We start from the raw sequence: 19,101 nt of genomic DNA, 5'->3' as shown, positions 1-19,101 counted from the left end.
TTTATGAGACAATCTAAAAAGAATTCAGTAGTACCAAGGTCATGCAAACAGGTGTGTCTTCACTGGGCTGTATTACGTGCATCTCCTGTCTACTACTTGTAGTGCTCATGAAACTTGGGAGCTCTTGGCCACAGCAGTTGGCTCAGCTGGAGAGACCAGGGGCAGCTCAGCAAGAGCCAACTGCAAACCTACAAGATGTGCACTGATAGTACCGCAAAGACCTGCAGACAAAGTCTGTACAATTTAGAACGAATCATAGAATCATAGAGTGGTTTGGGTTGGAAAGCACTATAAAGATCATCCAGTTCCAAGCCCCTGTCCAGGCAGGGACACCTTCCACTAGATCAGCTCACTCAAAGCCCCATCCAACCTCACCTTGAAGGCTTGCAGGGATGGGACAGCTGCAGCTTCTCTGGGCAACCTCTACCAATGCTTCACCACCCTCACAGTAAATAATTTCTTCCTTATGTCCAATCTAAATCTACTGTCTTCCAGTTTAAAATCATTACCCCTTGTTCTATTAGTGCAGTTTTCTTGAAACCCCCCTTTAGGCAGCTACAAGGTCTCCCCGGAGCCTCCTCTTCTCCAGGCGGAACACCCCCAGCTCTCTCAGCCTGTCCTCGCAGGAGAGGTGCTCCAGCTCTTTTATCATCTTCGTGGCCTCATGAAACTTGGTCCATGTCCTTCTTGTGCTGGGGGCTCCAGAACTGGACACAGTACTCCAGGTTGGGTCTCACCAGGGCAGAGTAGAGGGGGAGAATCACCTCCCTCGACCTGCTGGCCATGCTCCTCTTGATGCAGCCCAGGAGGCGGTTGGCCTTCTGGGCCGCAAGGGCGCATTGCCTGCTCATGTTAAGCTTCTCATCCACCAGCACTCCCAAGTCCTTCTCCTCAGGGCTGCTCTCAATCCATTCCCCGCCCAGTCTGTATTTGTGCCTGGGATTGCCATGACCCAGGTGCAGGACCTTGCACTTGGCCTGGTTGAACTTCATGAGGTTGGCACGGGCCCACCTCTCCAGCCTGTCAAGGTCCCTCTGGATGGCATCCCTCCCTTCCAGCGTGTCGACGGCACCACACAGCTTGGTGTCATCGGCGAACTTGCTGAGGGTGCACTCTATCCCACTGTCCATGTCGCCGACAAAGATGTTGGACAGGGCCAGGCCCAGCACGGACCCCTGAGGGACGCCACTCGTGACCGGTCTCCACCTGGACATCTAGCCGCTGACCACCACTCTCTGGGTGCGGCCATCCAGCCAACTCCTTATCCACCGAGTGGTCCGTCCATCAAACCCATGTCTCTCTAGTTTAGAGAGAAGGATGTCGTGCGGAACAGTGTCAAAAGCTTTGCACAAGTCCAGGTAGATGACATCAGTTGCTCGTCCCTTGTCCATCGATGCCGTCACCCCGTCATAGAAGGCCACCAAATTGGTCAGGCACGATCTGCCCTTGGTGAAGCCATGTTGGCTGTCACCAACCACCTCCTTGCTCTCCACGTGCCTTAATGTGGTTTCCAGGAGGATCTGCTCCATGACCTTGCCAGGCACAGAGGTGAGGCTGACCAGCCTGTAGTTGCCTGGGTCCTCCTTGGCATGAACCCGCTATTTAAGGAATAAAAGCCCTGACAGAATTGCATCTGCCCAAGGGGTGTCAAGAATAACAAGAAAAGCTTGTGCCTGTGTCCCCTTTTCCAGTCATCAGGAACCTCACCGGACTGCCGTGGCTTCTCAGACAGGGACAGCAGCTTCGCAACTTCATCCAACAGTTCGCTCAGGACCCACAGATCCATCTCATTGGGTCTCATGGACCTGTGCACCTTCAGGTTCCTTAAGATGGTCCCAAACCTGCTCTTCTGCTACAGTGGGCAGTTCTTCATTCAGTCCCTGACTTTCCCATCTGTGACTTAGGTGATGTGACTTCAGCCCTCTCTGATGAAGACAGACCAAGCCTTCTCCATATCCCAGGTAACCAGGTCTTCTGTTTCTGTCCAGAGAGGGGCTGCACTGTCCCTGGTCTTTTATCCCTGAGGTACCTAAAAAGGCTTTTCTTGTTATTCTTGACACCCCTTGGGCAGAGGCAATTCTGTCAGGGCTTTTGTTCCTTATTAAATCATTGCCTAGAAAAGTTACAAATGGTGATCCTGAAATACCCTTTGAATCAACCACATATTTTACCAATTTTTTTTTTTTTTTTTTGGGTAACAGTTTTAACATCTACTTTCTCACCCCATGAGAGATAAGTGCAAATTAAGGCATAAGGACAAGGTAATGCTGTTCTGAGGACTCGTGCTAAGGTGACATTGCAAGAACACCTCAAAGAACATAATGTGTGCAGACACTGTAAGAAATTTCCACAGCAGCCAAAGTCAGCCAGGTTCCATAAAGAGTTGATCTGCAGCTTGATTTATTTTAAGAACTTATTTTTCATTTATAAAAATAATATTTATGCTAGACTTACAATACACAAAAGACCAAACAATACATATTTTATAAAATGGTTTAATGAATGCATGCATGTCTGATACAATGATCAATAAATTTACTGTGTTCAAATTATTTCCTGTTGTAAACATTTTACAAAAGCATTATGATTTATCTGGATACACAGTTCTTGATGGAAGAACTATTCAGACTGAATCAGTGGCACATCAGAAAATAAAGCTGACAAGACCCATTCTGCATATTCTCTTTCAACATGATTCCAGCAAGAGAAACAGCATGGTATAAAAAGTGTACAGTAAAGATTGTTCCTACCATAACATCAAATTCTGGAAACTGTAAATACAAGTTAAAGTGGTTGAAACAGTCAAAAGTCGTAGTTATTGTAACCAGTCAGAAATTACAGTAAGAAATGTTATCCAGTTATTTGTAGCTGTCAAAACAAACACATTTCTTTTCATGTCAGTTGATAATTCTTCTCCAACAAGACAGCAAAACTTTGGCAATCAGAGGTGCTGAAAATACTTTTCAAAGTTCAAGACACAGTCACAGCATTTTCTTTGCGGAAGGTGAACTGTACACCAAGGCTCAGAGGTTGTGAAAACTGTTTCCAAGTGGAAAAAAGTGCAAACGTCCTGCACAGATAGCTTAAAAAGCTGCTGGTACAATCATTCACCAACAGGAACTTTGTTTTCTTTTTGCATAGTTCACACATCACTGGGAATGTGACAGGGTGTGCTATTTTTTGGCAAGAGCAAGAAGAAAGTGATACTGGTGTGAGTCGCCATGTTGGGCATGCTGGATCCATGCAGAATTCAGGTAGAGGGCTGCTACCTGATGTTATTCGACACTGAATACTGATTTTGTTTTTGTTGAAGCAGTTCAGTTATAGCCAAAAGCTTCTTCAGAACATGCTGTAGAGAGAGTCAGTAAAACCACCCATTAGCGACTGGAAACAGCACGGTCTGGCTTGAGAACCATTTTCAGCGTTAGCCTGTCAGACCTGCTGCTGGGTAGGCTGAAATACATTAAACCAACAAAAAAGGAAGTGGCTGACTGCCTAGTCAATAAGGCACTACTTCAAAAGGGAAGTCTAAAACTGTGTTATGAACTTTGCCTCTCTACCCGTGGATCTTTTTGCTGCTTTGTGGTTTAACAGGGAGGCTAAGAAAGTGCACCACCAACACGCTGTTGGGGTGTGCTGGAAGAGTTTGCCGTGTCTGTTTACAAATCAGGAAGCAGACATGAGGTATCAATAGAAAGCTAACAAAAGGAAATTTAGTTCTCCACTGAAAAGAAGCAAGGTCCTAAAACTGATGACCAAGAGAATCTGTCAGAAGACAGTAATTTTGTGGGCTTAGGCTTCCTCTAGTAACTCTAAAAAAACCTCTTTGGTTTTGTTGCATGAAGAAGCAAGACTACGGACTAAGCATTTACCTTCACAGCTAGCTAATAACCTCCTGGTGAAATGCACTTATTTTAAAATGCTTACCAGTCACACTGCCAGCCAGAAATACTACAGAATTAAGGATATTAAAGAGTAACTCAAGATATACTGTCTGTACCTGTGATTTGTCGCTTACCTGCATTACACCTCGCTCGTTACTGAGTGTCCGGAGTTCATCAGAGTGTGCCACACATATCTCATGCAGGGCTGCCAGATCACGAGATAGGTCAGTTCTAGAGTGCTCTGTAGTGTCTGGAAGCTCAGGAACATTCTTCAACAAAGAAGATGAGAACAGATTTAGGATGCTGAGTACCCGGGCACACAGGAAGGTAAGTAACACCTCTGCTGACAGAATTGTGTTATACCACAGCTAAGTCTCCAGTCCGTATTTCTACTACGAATTATTTATTTCCTCCTCTCCGCAAGCATGCATTTTATCAGCATACTGCAACTTCTGCTCCTGCTAGAAGGGTTCTTACTAAGAGACCTGGTATTGCTACACTACCACTGAGCTGACCGGAAAGCTACTGCGTGCAGAGAATCATAACCTTCCTCTAAACAAGCAGAAAGCCATCCACATACGTAACATGAGGTCCTAGCTCCAATTATAGCTATCGCACACAAAACAGGAACAGTTTAACAGAATACAGGAACTGCAGTTCACTGTCAGACTACTGGAACGCATGCAGTGACACGTTTGGTAATGCTAGGAAATTCAAAAATTCAATCTCTGGTCAAAACCATATGACCAATTATATTTAAGAATTCTTGTTCTAAAACCTATTTTTAAAAACTCGTATTCTTGGGCCAAAATTTCTAATCCTCACAGCTTTAAAATCTGTTTGAGCTTCTCGCATCTACAGAGGCACTAAATGAATGAAGTCCAAGATGACACTTGATGGTTTTAATTTGTACGGCAGGCCAGCAGTCTGCAGTTTCAAAATGTGCAAAATTTAATCACTTAGAAGTATTCAAAATTGTGTGGGAGCTGATATGTTTTTGACTTAGTTAAAAAGAACTGTAAAGAATTTTCACTTACGTTGTTGCTGTGTAACTCCCAGTAAAGATTTTTTTTTTAATCACTTACCCCAAGTTCATCCAAGAACATGATCATGCGATGTTTGTTGCTCTTGATGAATGGATTTACCCCTTCCATATATGGCTCCTAGTAATTTTAAGAAGTATTCATTAGAGCAAATCAATGCCAAGATAATTGTCATACTTGAAGTGAACACAGTGCAGTCAGACAAAAGACACTGCAAAACAAGTATGTCATCTGGAGTGATTTTATTTTCTCAAGTCAATTTCTAATGTGTGGCGCAGTCAGTCAAAAGACTCCGGAATTTGGTATTTTCCTTCCTTCATTCAGAAGATTCACACAAATTTTCATTGAGATGAATGTCTCTCGATAGCTGCAGTGAACAAATGCCCTACTTTCAAAGGTATGACCAGGAATACGTGCCCTCTGTCTTGTTCTTTCATCAACACTTACATTCCACGTCATGTGTGTCAGAGTAATATCTTTATAATGCCAGCCTGAAGTCACTTTCATTATGCTTAAGTTAACAGATTTATTTTTCAATCATGCCTGGGAACTGAGACCAGTTGTTGCCGGCATTCTTTCAGTGTAATAATAGAAACTTTATTGAAAGGTGGGGCTTTTTAGAGCAATATGTACACTTGATTGACCACATTATATCTGGCAATATGAAAGTGAGTACAAATAGAAGGGGTGCTTTGAAGTGCTCTACCGCACAAAACACCAACCTAAGGAGTAAATAAACACAGGGTGAAAGCAGGGGAAGGGGAAGAGTCAGAGGATGGGAGTTCTTCATTTGTTTCAGAATTGGATAATCAATACCAAGCTGGGAATTTAGGCCTGATTCGCCTCAATCTGAAAGTTAATTACTATATATAGATAAAACATGTGTGTGGAAGGCACTTCAAGGCTGTGTAGAGAAGCACACCAATATTACTGAAAGATGCCCTTCTTCTGACATCAAATAATCGAAGGGAATGCCAAAAGAGCTCCCATCATCTATTTCAGGCAGAATATTTACGCTTCTGAGTCTTTCCCATCTCAGACTCCTGCTCTAGCAATTCTCAGTTGTCTGATATGAATATTCCAAATGAAAATGTGCCCATTTCGCCATGAGACATTTCTGTTGTCGTGGGACGGCTGCCTGCCTTTCCTCTCCCACTTCTGCCCTCTAATGCAGGAAAGACTGGAGTATGACTGCTGCCTTTTCTGTTGCAAACAGGAAAAAAAGAATGCTCCACGTACTTCCACTGTTGTCTTTGGAACAAATGCCTGCTGGATTTATCTGTGTTCTCATAGCATCAATAAATGGTTGCACCACACTCTAAGACCTAGTGGTATGGTCATTTGTTCATCAGGCATCTTAGGAGACCACTGCTGGTGTTCCTACTACCAGGTTCAAAATCTTCATGGGATGTAGCAAGTCATTAATGTCAGTTTCTAGATCACCGTCTCTCAAATGATTATGGCTCCTTCTCCCAATTTGACCAGACTTTATGCTACCGCTCTAGTTCAGATCAATACCCTGTTAAGCTCTAAATGAAGAGGAGAGAAGAACCTGCAGCAAGGCCTCCCTGCTGATGAGGACAATCAGGTGATGTGTTTGGCTTTGCGCAAGAAAACAGCAACAGATTTTGGCACGTATTAAGCAGGAACATTGACATATACTGGAAAATACACTTCTAGGCTGTTTTGTGTGTGTAAAATTATATTCACCTTGGCTCCAAATTCAACCAGATTTGCTAAATTCTGCACAGACTTGGCGACCAGCGTCAGCGTTCTTGCAGCAGTGGGGGAAGGAGAATCTGGCAGGAATACAAAGTAGAGAGTTACTGACCATTCCATTTAAAACTAACAGCAGTCACCATGAAAGTAAAGCTCTTATTTTTTCATGGAGTAAAACATTTTTAGTATAAGAGAACTGCATGTGGAAGATGTCACTTGGTGAAGGAAAGTTTACCTTGCTTTAGTAATGTCCACAAAAATATATGAACATCTGTAATAGTTGCATGGAGCAAGTACCCAAAATAAAGTGGTGTTCGTAAGAGTTAGATGAAATAAGAACCCTTTTCACAAAAATGAAACAGTTCTATTGAAAGGGGGATTATTCCTTGTTAGAATTAAAAAAAAAAAAAAATTTAACCTTTACAATTCAAAAAAACCCCAAGTTTACCTTTTTCCTTATTTGTGTATACCCACGTAACTGACAAGTTATACAAAATATGCTTTCCAGTTACTGGCATCACGAAAACAGTAAACACTACATGCAACCGTGGCTTGTATTTCCGTGAAACGACAGTTACTTGCTGTACTTAACATTACACTTAACACTTTACATTAACCACTTAATCAGTTAAAACTTCCTCTTTCAACAAGTGAACTACAATCCTGTAGTATCTTAGGAAATTATTTTTCCCTCCAGTTACGGTAAATGGCCTGGCTGAAAGCCACGTTTGATTAGTATATAAGCTCTTAAATTTTACAATTCCACATCAGAATGCTATATGCTCTTCATTGTCCACCTGCATCTTTTGTTCTTTCTTCCCCCCGCCCCTCCAAAATCCACTGAAAAAGTTCTCATCTTTCTTGTGTAGCTGGAGCTGTGCAGCTCATGTTGGTCGGTCACCGCATCTAGTGCTTGGTACAATAAACGCCTTTGAAGCAGCAATGCTGGAAAACATTACTAGCCTTAAACCTGGAACTTCACGTTAGGAGACGTGATCTAAAGAGTGAATTACTTTTGAAACAAAGGTTTTTTTTAAATCACAGTTGTTGAGGTGATAGGATTGCTGGTGATACTGAGTCGTAACTACACACCCAGTCTTCAGGATACCTTTTTCTCTGCTACGGGAGGAAGATACGTTGGAAGCTTTGCTCCAAAAGGACTGCCTCGTCCCTTTTTTGAGCAGCTCTAAAAGCCCTACATGGCCTCTCTAAGTTTACGTTAGCAGGAGTCAAGAATACTGTCTGGATATACCGGAACAGATGTAAATAAGCAAGACTGTACCACTGACAGACAAGCTTAAAAAGGATTACTCAAATTTATATGTAAATTTTCACATCTGCAGACACCATGCAACCCAGGTTAGGAGGTACCTAACTTGCAAATTACCTGAAGATAATAAAATCTTAAAGAAAGATCCCTGTGTACCAGGCCATGTTTCTCAAATGCTTTCTCCAAAGCACATATGGAAATGATTACTGGGTGAGAGTTCAACAACTGTGTTCAACACAGCCCTTCTCACTTAGTACAGCTTAAAGAGAGAAGATAGAAAACATGCTACATTGTCTTAAAAACTGTCTATGAATAAAGGAAAAAAAACCTTCTCTGAATCAGATTTCTGATTTCCTCGTGTTTCCAAATCTGCATTTTACTGGTAAAAAACAAGAAGCTGCTAGGGAAGGAAAGGGGAAGAGTAATGGCTAGTGCAAACTAAATGCCCTCTAGCTTGAGGTGATCTTTGCCAAGAAAAAAGGACAACCAAAAAACCAGAAAACAAAAAATGAAGTATAATATATGCAAACTTTTAAATAAGCAACTCACATTTCTGAATATTTTAACTTTTAGTAATAGAGTTTTCAGTAGTTTATCCGTTTCCTTTTTATCTCCCTGTTGTGGTTTTGTTAGTGAGGGGGGGCCTAAGGTGGTAGCTTCTGTAGATAACTGCTAGAAGTCGCTCCCCTTTGTTCAGTGGACTCGGCCGGGCCTAGGGTGGACCTGCTGCTGGCCAAGGCCGAGCCAATTGGTAGCAGAATGTTCCGTGATAACGCCTCTGCAATAACGTATTTAAGAAGGGGAAAACAGAAAAAAAAGAGGGAGAAGAGAAGATGTGAAGAAGCTGAGCGGGGGGCAGAGAGGGGGAGGCGTGAGCCTCGTGGGCCTTGCAGGCCTCACCCTCTGGCCTCCCGCCGGGCAGCCGACTGGGCCCAACTCGGCCCGGCCTGGCTGCAAGAAGTGGAGAGGAGATGAGAAGTGAATAAGATGTAAAAAGGATCCTGAGAGGCGTCTGCCAGCCTGTTGTGAGGAACGGCTGCAGACGCCAAGGTCAGTTCAGAAGGAGTGGGAGGAGTAATGTGGCTCCTGGCCAAGATTCCCCTGCAGCCTGTGGTGACGACCATGGTGGAGCGGGTTGTCCCCCTGCAGCCCATGGAGGCCCACGGAGGGGCAGAGATCCACCTGCAGCCCGTGAAGGACCCCACACTGGGGGAGGTGGATGCCTGAAGGCAGCTGTGGCCCGTGGAGGGCCTGCTGGGACAGCTGTTCTAGAGGGACTGCACCCCGTGGAAGAGATGACCCACGCCGGAGCAGTTCCACAAAGGACTGTGGCCCGTGGGAGGGACCCCACGCTGGAGCAGGGGAGGAATGCAAGGAGTTCTTCCCCCGACGATGATACAGCAGCGTAAAACAACGCGTGATGAACTGACTGTGACCCCCATTCCCTCTTCCCCCCTGTGCTGCTCGGGGGGGGGGTGGGGGGGGGGTGGGTAGAGATAATGTTAAGCTTGGGAAGAGGGAGGGGTGGAGGGAGGTTATCTTGTTCTCTGTCTCATTATCCTGCTGTTTGTAGTAATAAATGAATAGTTTTCCCCAAGTCGAGTCTGTTTTGCCCGTGACGGTAACTTTAAGGATTTCTCCCTGTCCTTATCTCAAACCTCGAGCCGTTTTTCCTTATATTTTCTCTCCCTGTTCTCTCGGAGGGTGGGGGGAGTGAGAGAGAGACTGCGTAGTCTGGTCCCGACAGGGGCTGAACTACGACACTCCCACAGAAGTTAAGTTAAAAATGCCCATTTTGAAGCTTCACAACCAGAAAGCCCCAAAAGCCAGCAGTGTGTCAGATGTGGTCCCTTACGTGCGCCACCATCCCAGTCACCCCTACGAGCTGTGTGGGAGAATGCTGTCTGATACCGGCCAGCCCTCTGCTACAGGCCAGAACAGCAGTTCTGCAGTCCTGGTCTTGCAAGCAGAAATGTTCCCTGTTGCTTTTTTAGCAATTGTAGGTAAGACTACAGGGTGAGAACACTGATGTACATGGGAATCACATGAACTCTCCTATATATGGCCTTTAAGCCAATTAAGATGACCATCTCAAGTCTTAACATCCCACCATTTCTAAATGCCATTCCTTGATCTCCTTCAGCTTTAAGTTTCTGTATTTGAGATTGACTGTACTTAATGAGTCAAATTAAAGACCTCTCCAATGTCTGGCAGCTATCTAAGCAGAACTTTTGAAGAAATTATTCAAGCATTAATTTTCTAGGTGCACAAATGTATTCCAAGTTCCACAGCCTGATTTTCAACTTTCTAAGACTTGATATAAGGAAAGAAATTTTTTACCCTGAAGCTGGTGGAACTCTGGCCCAGGTTGCCCAGAGAGGTGGTGGATGCCCCATCCCTGGAAACATTCCAGGCCAGGTTGGACGGGGCTCTGAGCAACCTGATCTGGTTGGAGATGTCCCTGCTCCTTGCAGGGGGGTTGCTCTGGATGGGCTTTAAAGGTCCCTTCCAACCCAAACCATTCTGTGATTCAATAGATCGTGCTCATTTAAGAGATACCATTGAATTTCAGCCATTAACTTTGGCACTGCGTTGTATGCAAAGTGACATCTGAAGATCACACACATTTTTCACACTGCTAGAATGTATTCCATATTGATAGACTTTACCTCAAAATTGTATTATTAAATACTGCAATGTACGTTTTTTCTGAACTTTAAAATTACATTGGGAATAATCACAATTTTTTTTTTTTTTTTAAGGGCAAAAATAATTTATTGGCTGCTTCATGGAGAAGTCAGTCAAGTGACATGGATAACATGACTTTGGACACAGCATTCAAAGAACCTTTGTATTTTTCTACATTAGACACTACAGTAATTTCATGCCTACTGCTGTACAAAGAATGAATTCAATCTGAAGCATATACTCACCTGAGATGATATTAAACATCCTTGGGTTCAGGATAGCAGGACAAATCAGTCGTAGAAAAACAAAGCCACTGAAATGGGAAGAAAATTGTATTTTGTTCAATAAAATTAGAGAACTGATGTAAAATTGTGTGGTCTTCAAGGATTCAAGTTAGCATGGAATCTTTGAGACAGACACCAACCAAGCAGCCTGCGCTCCGTGAACAGGTTAACATTAAGAATATCATGCTATGACTTCAGCGATGATAAAAGCTGAAAGAACAGGCATATTGTTTTCCCAACTAAGGTGAACTGTTTAAACCATGTGGGAAGAGCTTCATTGTAAAGTCATACTGAAGACATGCTCAGACCACGCCGGCTTAAAAAAGGAGGAGCCCCTGGTCTCTGACCTCCCAAAGGTTTTTCTCTGACTGCTACTGCAAGGCATCTGTCCTGCAACCACCCGTTCCCCCAAGACAACATAAGGAGGAGGGCAGAAGAGGAACCTCTCTTTTGGCAGCAACACAGCCCTAGGTCAGCTTAAGCTGATCCACATCCTGATGACAGTGCGCTATATTAGAAGGATAATATGGGATTTGCTACTTTTCTCCTGAAAGTAATTGCTGCCATCTAGGAAGCTGGGAAAAAAAAGCACTCTTTTTTGACTGCAGAACTAGGAACACATTCAACAGAAACCCAGAATAGCGTTCAGTAGCATGAGAAACAGTAGAAGTAAAAACTATCCACCTCAGGTTAACCTCAATTCCAGCTAATTACTGCACAGCAAAGTGACGTATAGACAAATTAAAGCAATCTAAATCATCTCTAATTTTGGTTTGAGTGCTCGGACACTGCCAGCAGACCAATTTTCACAACAGCCATAAGAAAGCCTGACCACTTATTAGAGGGAAGGGGACCTTACACTACCTTCCCTGTTTGTAAGTACACAGTGATGGTGATGTCCATATTGACTGAAAATGACACACAGCAGTGAGGTTAATGCACCTTCCATATGCCCAAGATACCTAATATGCTGTTTATAGTACATAAATGTATATAAACATAGTGTTGATTCAAAGCCATTAGAACCAGCAGCCCAACACTAGCGATGAGGAGGCTACAGAAAACTACATGTCCCAGTGCAGACCGCACCTCGGTGAAATCTAACAACAGTCCAGTTGTCTTTATGAGAATCCCTTACCATGTTGGGTCTGCATTTTAAATGGCATGGATCTTAAACCATGTAAGATTTCTGCAGCAATTAGTGCACACTATGTAAGAGTCCTTGGGGAAGGCACAGTCCTCCCAGGGGCCATATGACAGGAACATGAGGTCACTACAGGTATCACAAAGGTTAACTATTGCTTTGAGAGAAGTTTTTCTTTCCCAGCATGAAAAGGGAAATTGTTATTTTAGTTAGTTTGTAAAACTTGACAAAATACAAGTAAATTTGAAGTTCAAACTATTAAGTAAAGCTATGCTGACCTTTAAACTACATCATCTTATTTTGGCAAGGCTGTAAGAACATGATTAAGACTCTAGCAGGTTCATAATCCTTAACTGGGATATCACGCCTTAGCGTCATAAATATCTTCAGTACTGCTGTAACCTGCGTAAGTACTCTACACGTTTGTCACTGAAAGAAACACAGATAAGCACACTGAAGTACGTCTTTAACAACACCTGAAAAGATTATTTGCAGAATAAAGTAACAAGTAACCTACCTAACAACTCTGGTTCTCATGGTGGTATTAGCTGGCCACTTGTTTTGAACAGACTTCTGTAGGCACCCATAAATATACCTCAATGTCCTGCAAAAATAACAGCTTATTACTTATTCCATTAAACTTACAGAAGCAAAAAAGCTGCTCAGACCAACCTCCTACTTGATGCAGAACTATTAGAAATTCTACATTTATAATTTAGACATAAGCTGTATATTAACTTTCACTAAGAGTAATTCATAAATTTATAAACAGCGTATAAATTTATATTAAAAATAAATTTATAAATGGCAAGAAAAAACCTTCATATACAATTCTATAGGCAATTCAGTGATTATTCATCAGATGTGCATTGAATGTTTTGTAACTGTTTCCTGTTTCTGAAGTAGTATTTCCTTTTAAAAAAGACAATTTTGATGGTGTGATTTTTTTTTTATAATTTTTCTGCGTGCATACAGCAACCCTACAGACATTAGTCTTATGACTGATTAGCAGAAGGTGAACCAGTAAGATCATCATCCTAAGCTGCAGTGTAATTCAAACCAGGAATTTTCAAATACAAATCTGAACAGAAAAGCGCAAACTTACGGAGGCAGTATCTCTGCAGCCATGAATATTTTCTCCACCAATTCTGAAAGTATACTGAGTAGATGTGCCAAATTAGTGTTTACATCTTCATTTTTTTCTAACTTTGAGGGATTTAACTAAAACAAAAAAGATAAAAAACATTATGTTTCTTCTTACTGGAAATACATACATAGTTTCATAATATTACACCCTGAATACTACTTCAAGGTAAAGTAGTATTCAGGGTGAAGCAGTAAATTCTGCTGCTGTACAAGTCTCTTACAGAACTCACAAGTCTGTTTCAATGGCTAGTCAGGAAATGTGAAGAAGCAATGGTTTTAAGTTCTAATGCACTAGGCTTTTAACAGCTCAAATATTCACCACTGCCCATCTGCATGACCTTTTTGTGTCTCTCAATCCAAATTTCTGAGGACTCCTATCCTTTCCACAATTAACTTAGCGAAACACAGAAGTTAGAAGGGTCATTTTAAATACAGTTTCAGGATCCATAACAATAATTTAGTATCAGGAAGTTTTAAATTAAAACTAAACTTCACACTGACTTCTATGATATCTTGAGTTTACTAGAAGTTACTTAGGTTAGGACATTCAGTAACTGCTACAGAACAGCCTACAATTGCTAAAGAATAAATAGATAATTTAAAGAAATTGTAATTAAAAAACACAAAAAGTTCTACTCTGAATACCGTTCAAAGCCAAAATCTAAGGGAAAAAAAAATAATCTCTCTTTAATGAATTCAGTTCCTGTATTTCTTATGTAAATGAATTTTAGTTCAGAGAGGTTAATAAATGCCTGTGAAACTAATATTTAAAGAAAACATAAAACATAACAACCAGTAGATAACTCTGTTAACAAACCGAAATATTTAAAAACATAGTTCAAGGTATCACCTCACAGGACTGCTTGCTCTCCATTATCTTTAATATAGAGTCTTTCAGTGCATGATGAACAAAACTTGTTGCTGTGGCTTTCATATACTGCTCCATAAGTGTACTTGCTAACGTGGTGGCACGAAACAAGGTAGTAGCTTCATCTGAAAAAAAAAAAAAAAAGACAGGAAAGTGAAAAGCTGACAAAAGGAGACAAAAAAAACCAGATGAAAAATGTGCTGTGTTTACGCTTTGATAGATATTGTACGTAAACGAGGAGAAAAAAAAGGAAGGTATCAGAGCCCTTCCCTCCCCACCTGCCCAGAGTTCCAGTAAACTTCAGTGTAATTTAGTGCAGTACCTTCCATGCTTATCTCCCTGTCATTTAGTGTTCGTAACAACAAGGACTCAAGCTTTTCATGAAGAAAAATCTTCAATAAAATGCCAGCCAACAGTGTTCTATCCTGTCCACAAACATGTGATAAGGCATAGACTACATGAAGTTCCTTCTGGAGTAAAAGCTGAAAGAAAAACAGAATTTTAAAATATTCAGAAGCTTCTCCTAACATCTAACAGCTCTGGAAAAACTGGTATCATACATCTGTAGTGATACATAGATGCGACGATAAACATTATTTAATTATGTCAACCAGTGTCACTGAATAACCTGTCTCAAACAACCAACAAAATGAGTTTTGACAATAAACCAAGGGAAGTTAAACAACTTCTATGATTCTATGATTCTATAACTTCATACCTCTTTAAACTCACTGTATTCCTCTTCTGGCATGATCTTCTCCATAGAATACCGTGCTCGAACACGCAAAGATCCTGGCTCAATACCCTTTAATGGTACATGGGAACTGAGTTGAAACCACTCATCTGTTGCATGTCCTTTTTGTAATCGGCTTAATTGGCAACGCATAAACACTTAAGGAGAAAAAGCATTGTTCAAGTTATCTCCAGCAAAACAGTACTGAACAAAAAACCAGTTTATTTCAAGCACATAATCTTGTTTCAAGCAAAAGAGTGTAAGAGTAATCAAGACTTTTTTGCCATCAATATATTGACAGATTCTCTTTCAGTGGTTTAACAGACTCCTATAAACTGAAGAAGAAATACAAAGCATTCTTTAAAGAATGTATACATATAGATTGAAAAATACCACATAGATATTGAGAGTTTTCTTTGTAACACCCAAGTAGTGAGTAAGAAAAGTGCTATCCTGCAAATCCAAGTAGCAGTCAGAAACTAAAAACAGATAAAGTGTTCAGAAATCACTGTCCTCTTTCCAGCCTTGGGCTGATACCACCATCAAGTGCTCCTTGACCACTTTGTTACTTCTGTTTAATATTATAATGTTGCTATGGCTTTCCCAAACACTGTCATATGTATTTATGTTATTCTAACTCCCAGGTTAAGGCTGTAACATTATGTAAAAAGTGTTCCCAAGCATCTTGCTGCCTACATAATGATGAAACTCAAGAATGGCCATATTATTAATTTACCCTTCAGTGGTTGTCAGTACTTCAAAACTGCCAAGCAACGACCTGGACTGCAGCTGAAGTCTGGCCCAGCAGCTGGCTAGCAAGCTGCACCAGTGGGAGCACGTGCTCATCTCGAGCAGGCACACGCGCTTCTGCGCGGAGTTATTTTGCACAGAAAGGGCCCAAGCACTTGCAGAGGCAACTCTGTGCCTTGTGAAACACCCACCATGCTCAAAGAGGGGTCCACAGTTTAAGTTCCACATTCAGCCTGTCAGTCTGGATCTTTCAAGCAAATACCCTCTCTTTCCATGCCTCCCAATGAGATCTGCTTTTAAGTTCCTCCCATTTAAAAAAAAAAAAAAAAAAAACCAAGAAAACTAAAAACAAAACACAAAAGTTTTTTTTTTTTTCCCCCCACATTTCTGCAAAGCCCATACACCACACTGCCTCGCATCAAGAGTTCCAGTAGACTTCCCATTGCCCCTGTGTTGCAATTCATGGCAGGATTTCATTTGACACTGGAACAGAAAAACATTTCTAACGCTTACTTCAGGACACTCCTGTTGCCTACTTTGTATTCTCTGAGGCTGATAAACTGGTACAAGCTAATGCATTCAAATAAGTCAAGTGGTGTGAAAAACAATTCATCATCACCAGCTACTTTTCATCGCTGTGGATGGGACTACATCTTTAGACCAGATAATAAATTGACTTTCCTATAATATTTCTCCTCAACATCAAGACTCCTATACCTGCAACTAAGCAATGTGTTTTTCTTCCTTTTTTGCTTGCGCAGGTAAGGCACATATATCTTGCACAGAGGAATGGTGAATAAACTGATGATTTAATTTTTCCCCGTGGTTATAGCAGCACTTCATAGTTATAATATAAATATATAATTTTGCTTTGATTTAAAAAAAGGTCAGAACAGAAATATCTGTACAAGGACTGCAGAACACTTGCTATTGTAATTTATATTCAATAACTTTAAAGGAACAAGACTTTTTCCCATTTAACAGCTGACATTGAATTAGTAGGCTACCTTCAGTGAGAGGATGTTATTAGTTGAAAAATTCAGGATATTTACACTTTGCAAAATAGCACATTTTCAAAGAGAAACAAATATACAGCAAATCATCAAAGCAAATAATAGTTAATCTCTTCTCGCCAGACACAGTTAAGAATTCTCTTGAAAACATTTTTGATCCAAGAAGAATCAACAGTATTTTACAAGATGAACACTAGTAAAAAAAAAAAAAAAAAAAAAAAAAAAAAAAAAAAAAAAAAGACTGAGGTTTCTTACTGGCTTATTTGCTAATGAAACTTTGGGCATAATATTTAGTAACAAGATTGCATTTTGACTATTAGTAATTATAAGCCGGGAATCAAAGTGAAAAGTGGTTCAAACTTAGGTTTGTTCCAGTCCTCAGACTGGAGACAAACCTGAATTTACTATCAAGTTTGTCTCACCCTGCCAGAACAAAATGGAACCATCAAAAAAAAAAAAAACTAACAACCAAACCCTAAACAAATTCTAATTCCTGATTCAGAATTAAAGTCATTTGGAATCTGGAGAACAAGGAAATTGCTCAATAGACAGACATACCAAATCTTGCCTTTTGCAGACACAAGTCACTGCCACATTAGCACAGCCCACCCCGCAAGCTGGCGAGGAGCTGCTCAGGACTGGAAGTTTTTGTACTCGCCTACTTCTTCAGAGGTGGTGCCGCTCTCGTCCTTTTGTTCTCTCATGGTGGCAGACACTACACTGTCCCTCCCACTAATAAGCGTCTGATGGGCTCCACAGCCTGAGTTTCTCCCTCCTGCCCAAAGCCCATGCATGTCTACATGAACGTGCATTGCGCTAGACAAGTTTAGTGCTATTTCCTGGAAAACACGAGGGAGGGAACAAAGTCCTGAGCCTGCCACAGGAGGCTTCACAGTGCCACTGAACTGGCAAATGTGCACCAAAGACTTTTTTTCCAGCCATCAGTTTCAAAAATGATGCTTTGGCACTACCGCAAATAACTGTGCCTAAAACGAAAGACATGGGGTAAAACTATGCTCTGTGGACTTGCCTGCATGAGATGACCGCCTCCATTATAGAAATGTTACTTTTTCAGTGTGAGCTGATTTGAAATTAACCAATTATCATGGTGCAAAAACAAAGTAGAACTTCCGCTCCAGTTCAACACTGTGTGGTACTATCCTGAGAGATTTACTAATTCAACTGTCTAATCACACCTGAGCACCTCAGTTTGCAATAGCAGCAGGTGAAGTCTACTAACACATTATATGGCTTTATTTTTTTCAAGCCATATTATATATTTTTATTTGAATAAATCCTTGTGCAATTTACAGCTAGAGAAACACAGAAAAATGTGAATTACTACTAAACTGCTTCATATAATTCCTGACTATTTGAAATACTTTTAAAAAGCAAAAATATTAAAATAATTCCAGTAATAGGCAAACTTCAAAGTCAAAGAGTTGAAAACTCAGAAAATACATTACTGAAAAAATAGCCTTCGTGCTTGTACCATTTTGGTATTTAACTTCCGTGTGTTATGATGAAAGAAACAAAGCAGTGAGACCAATAACAGAGTTTTGGGCCTCCAGTCTGCATTACAGGGTGGGAAAAGCAAGCAGAAAAGCTGATTTAACCCAAGTAACTGGGAAGATGAATAGTACCAGCTTCACATGACTCCCACTTCATAGTGGTCCACGTTTAACAGATGTGGCTGAGAAGGAGAATGTTCAGGAGAATTCTATTGCTTTTGAGTTCAAGGGTTATTCAGGCAACGCAGAGCATAGGTATGTTAGATAAGGTCTGGTTTAGGTCATTTTTTTCCCCCAGCACTTCAAATATATAAGAGGGCTGGGGATGTAAGCAGAGATACGCATTCATTCAAACTGACTTAGTCTAATTCTTATCCCAAAATGAAAGGACTGTTGAGCTATGCTGTAAGAGTGTTCTTAACTGCAACCAAGAACAGCCAATCCTGCTCCTGACCTAGACGAGGAAACCACCTATTACCTCCCACCGGCTGGATGCATCCAAAGCCAACACAACCACCTTAATTTGGACAGAGAGGAGGAAACTACAAAACATTTTTAAAGAAGTTACTGAAGTATCCCATTCAAGAGTCAGCCTTTTAAAGATTCTTTTACTAATCAGAGCCTTGGCGTAGATAGATAATGAGTTTTCTAGCTCAAATGAATAAAAGAACAGTGCAAGAACATGGTCACAACTGCAATTAGAGTGCTTTTGTCTGAAAGGGGGAATTGATCTTTTTTTTTCCTGCTGCTATGCAGAAGTTTTCTAATCAGAAGAATAAGAGGTTTGAAATGGAGTTAGATTCTGCAAGAGCATTCAAAACGAGTGTAATTCTTGTACTTTGGTCAAGGTTTCCCTACGAATCTCAAAAAAAAAAAAAGGAAAATCAATACATTAGCACTGAGGCATATGTAACAGGCCAGTAACACAGTATGTGCAAACTGAAAGCAAGTGCAATAGATTAGAAATAGTTTGACAGGCTTTGGAACAGACAGCTCTCAATGCATTGGAAAAGAAAAAAATATTGGAACAGATTTGAAGGGGGCGAGA

General features: G+C 41.1%; 1 protein-coding gene across 2 annotated transcripts in view; it reads right to left on the bottom strand.

The window, feature by feature from the left end:
- Positions 1–2,732: 2,732 nt before the first annotated feature.
- RASA1 (RAS p21 protein activator 1) overlaps positions 2,733–19,101 on the bottom strand; it is a 63,741-nt gene continuing 47,372 nt past the window's right edge. For both annotated transcript variants that reach the window (XM_086771486.1, XM_086771487.1), the window contains 10 exons: positions 14,765–14,937; positions 14,369–14,528; positions 14,029–14,171; positions 13,138–13,253; positions 12,550–12,636; positions 10,850–10,917; positions 6,638–6,726; positions 4,970–5,047; positions 4,019–4,153; positions 2,733–3,349 (listed from right to left, as the gene is read on the bottom strand). In XM_086771486.1, the coding sequence (XP_086627612.1) occupies positions 3,266–3,349; positions 4,019–4,153; positions 4,970–5,047; positions 6,638–6,726; positions 10,850–10,917; positions 12,550–12,636; positions 13,138–13,253; positions 14,029–14,171; positions 14,369–14,528; positions 14,765–14,937 (1,133 nt within the window). In that variant the 3' untranslated portion in view covers positions 2,733–3,265. The remainder of the gene's footprint in view (positions 3,350–4,018; positions 4,154–4,969; positions 5,048–6,637; positions 6,727–10,849; positions 10,918–12,549; positions 12,637–13,137; positions 13,254–14,028; positions 14,172–14,368; positions 14,529–14,764; positions 14,938–19,101) is intronic.

Source organism: Chlamydotis macqueenii, chromosome Z (assembly GCF_036417535.1).
Source record: "Chlamydotis macqueenii isolate bChlMac1 chromosome Z, bChlMac1.mat, whole genome shotgun sequence".
In the NCBI taxonomy this organism is placed as follows: Eukaryota; Metazoa; Chordata; class Aves; order Otidiformes; family Otididae; genus Chlamydotis; species Chlamydotis macqueenii.
The sequence above is the reverse complement of the archived record's forward strand: the minus strand, read 5'-3'. Positions and strand labels throughout refer to the sequence as shown.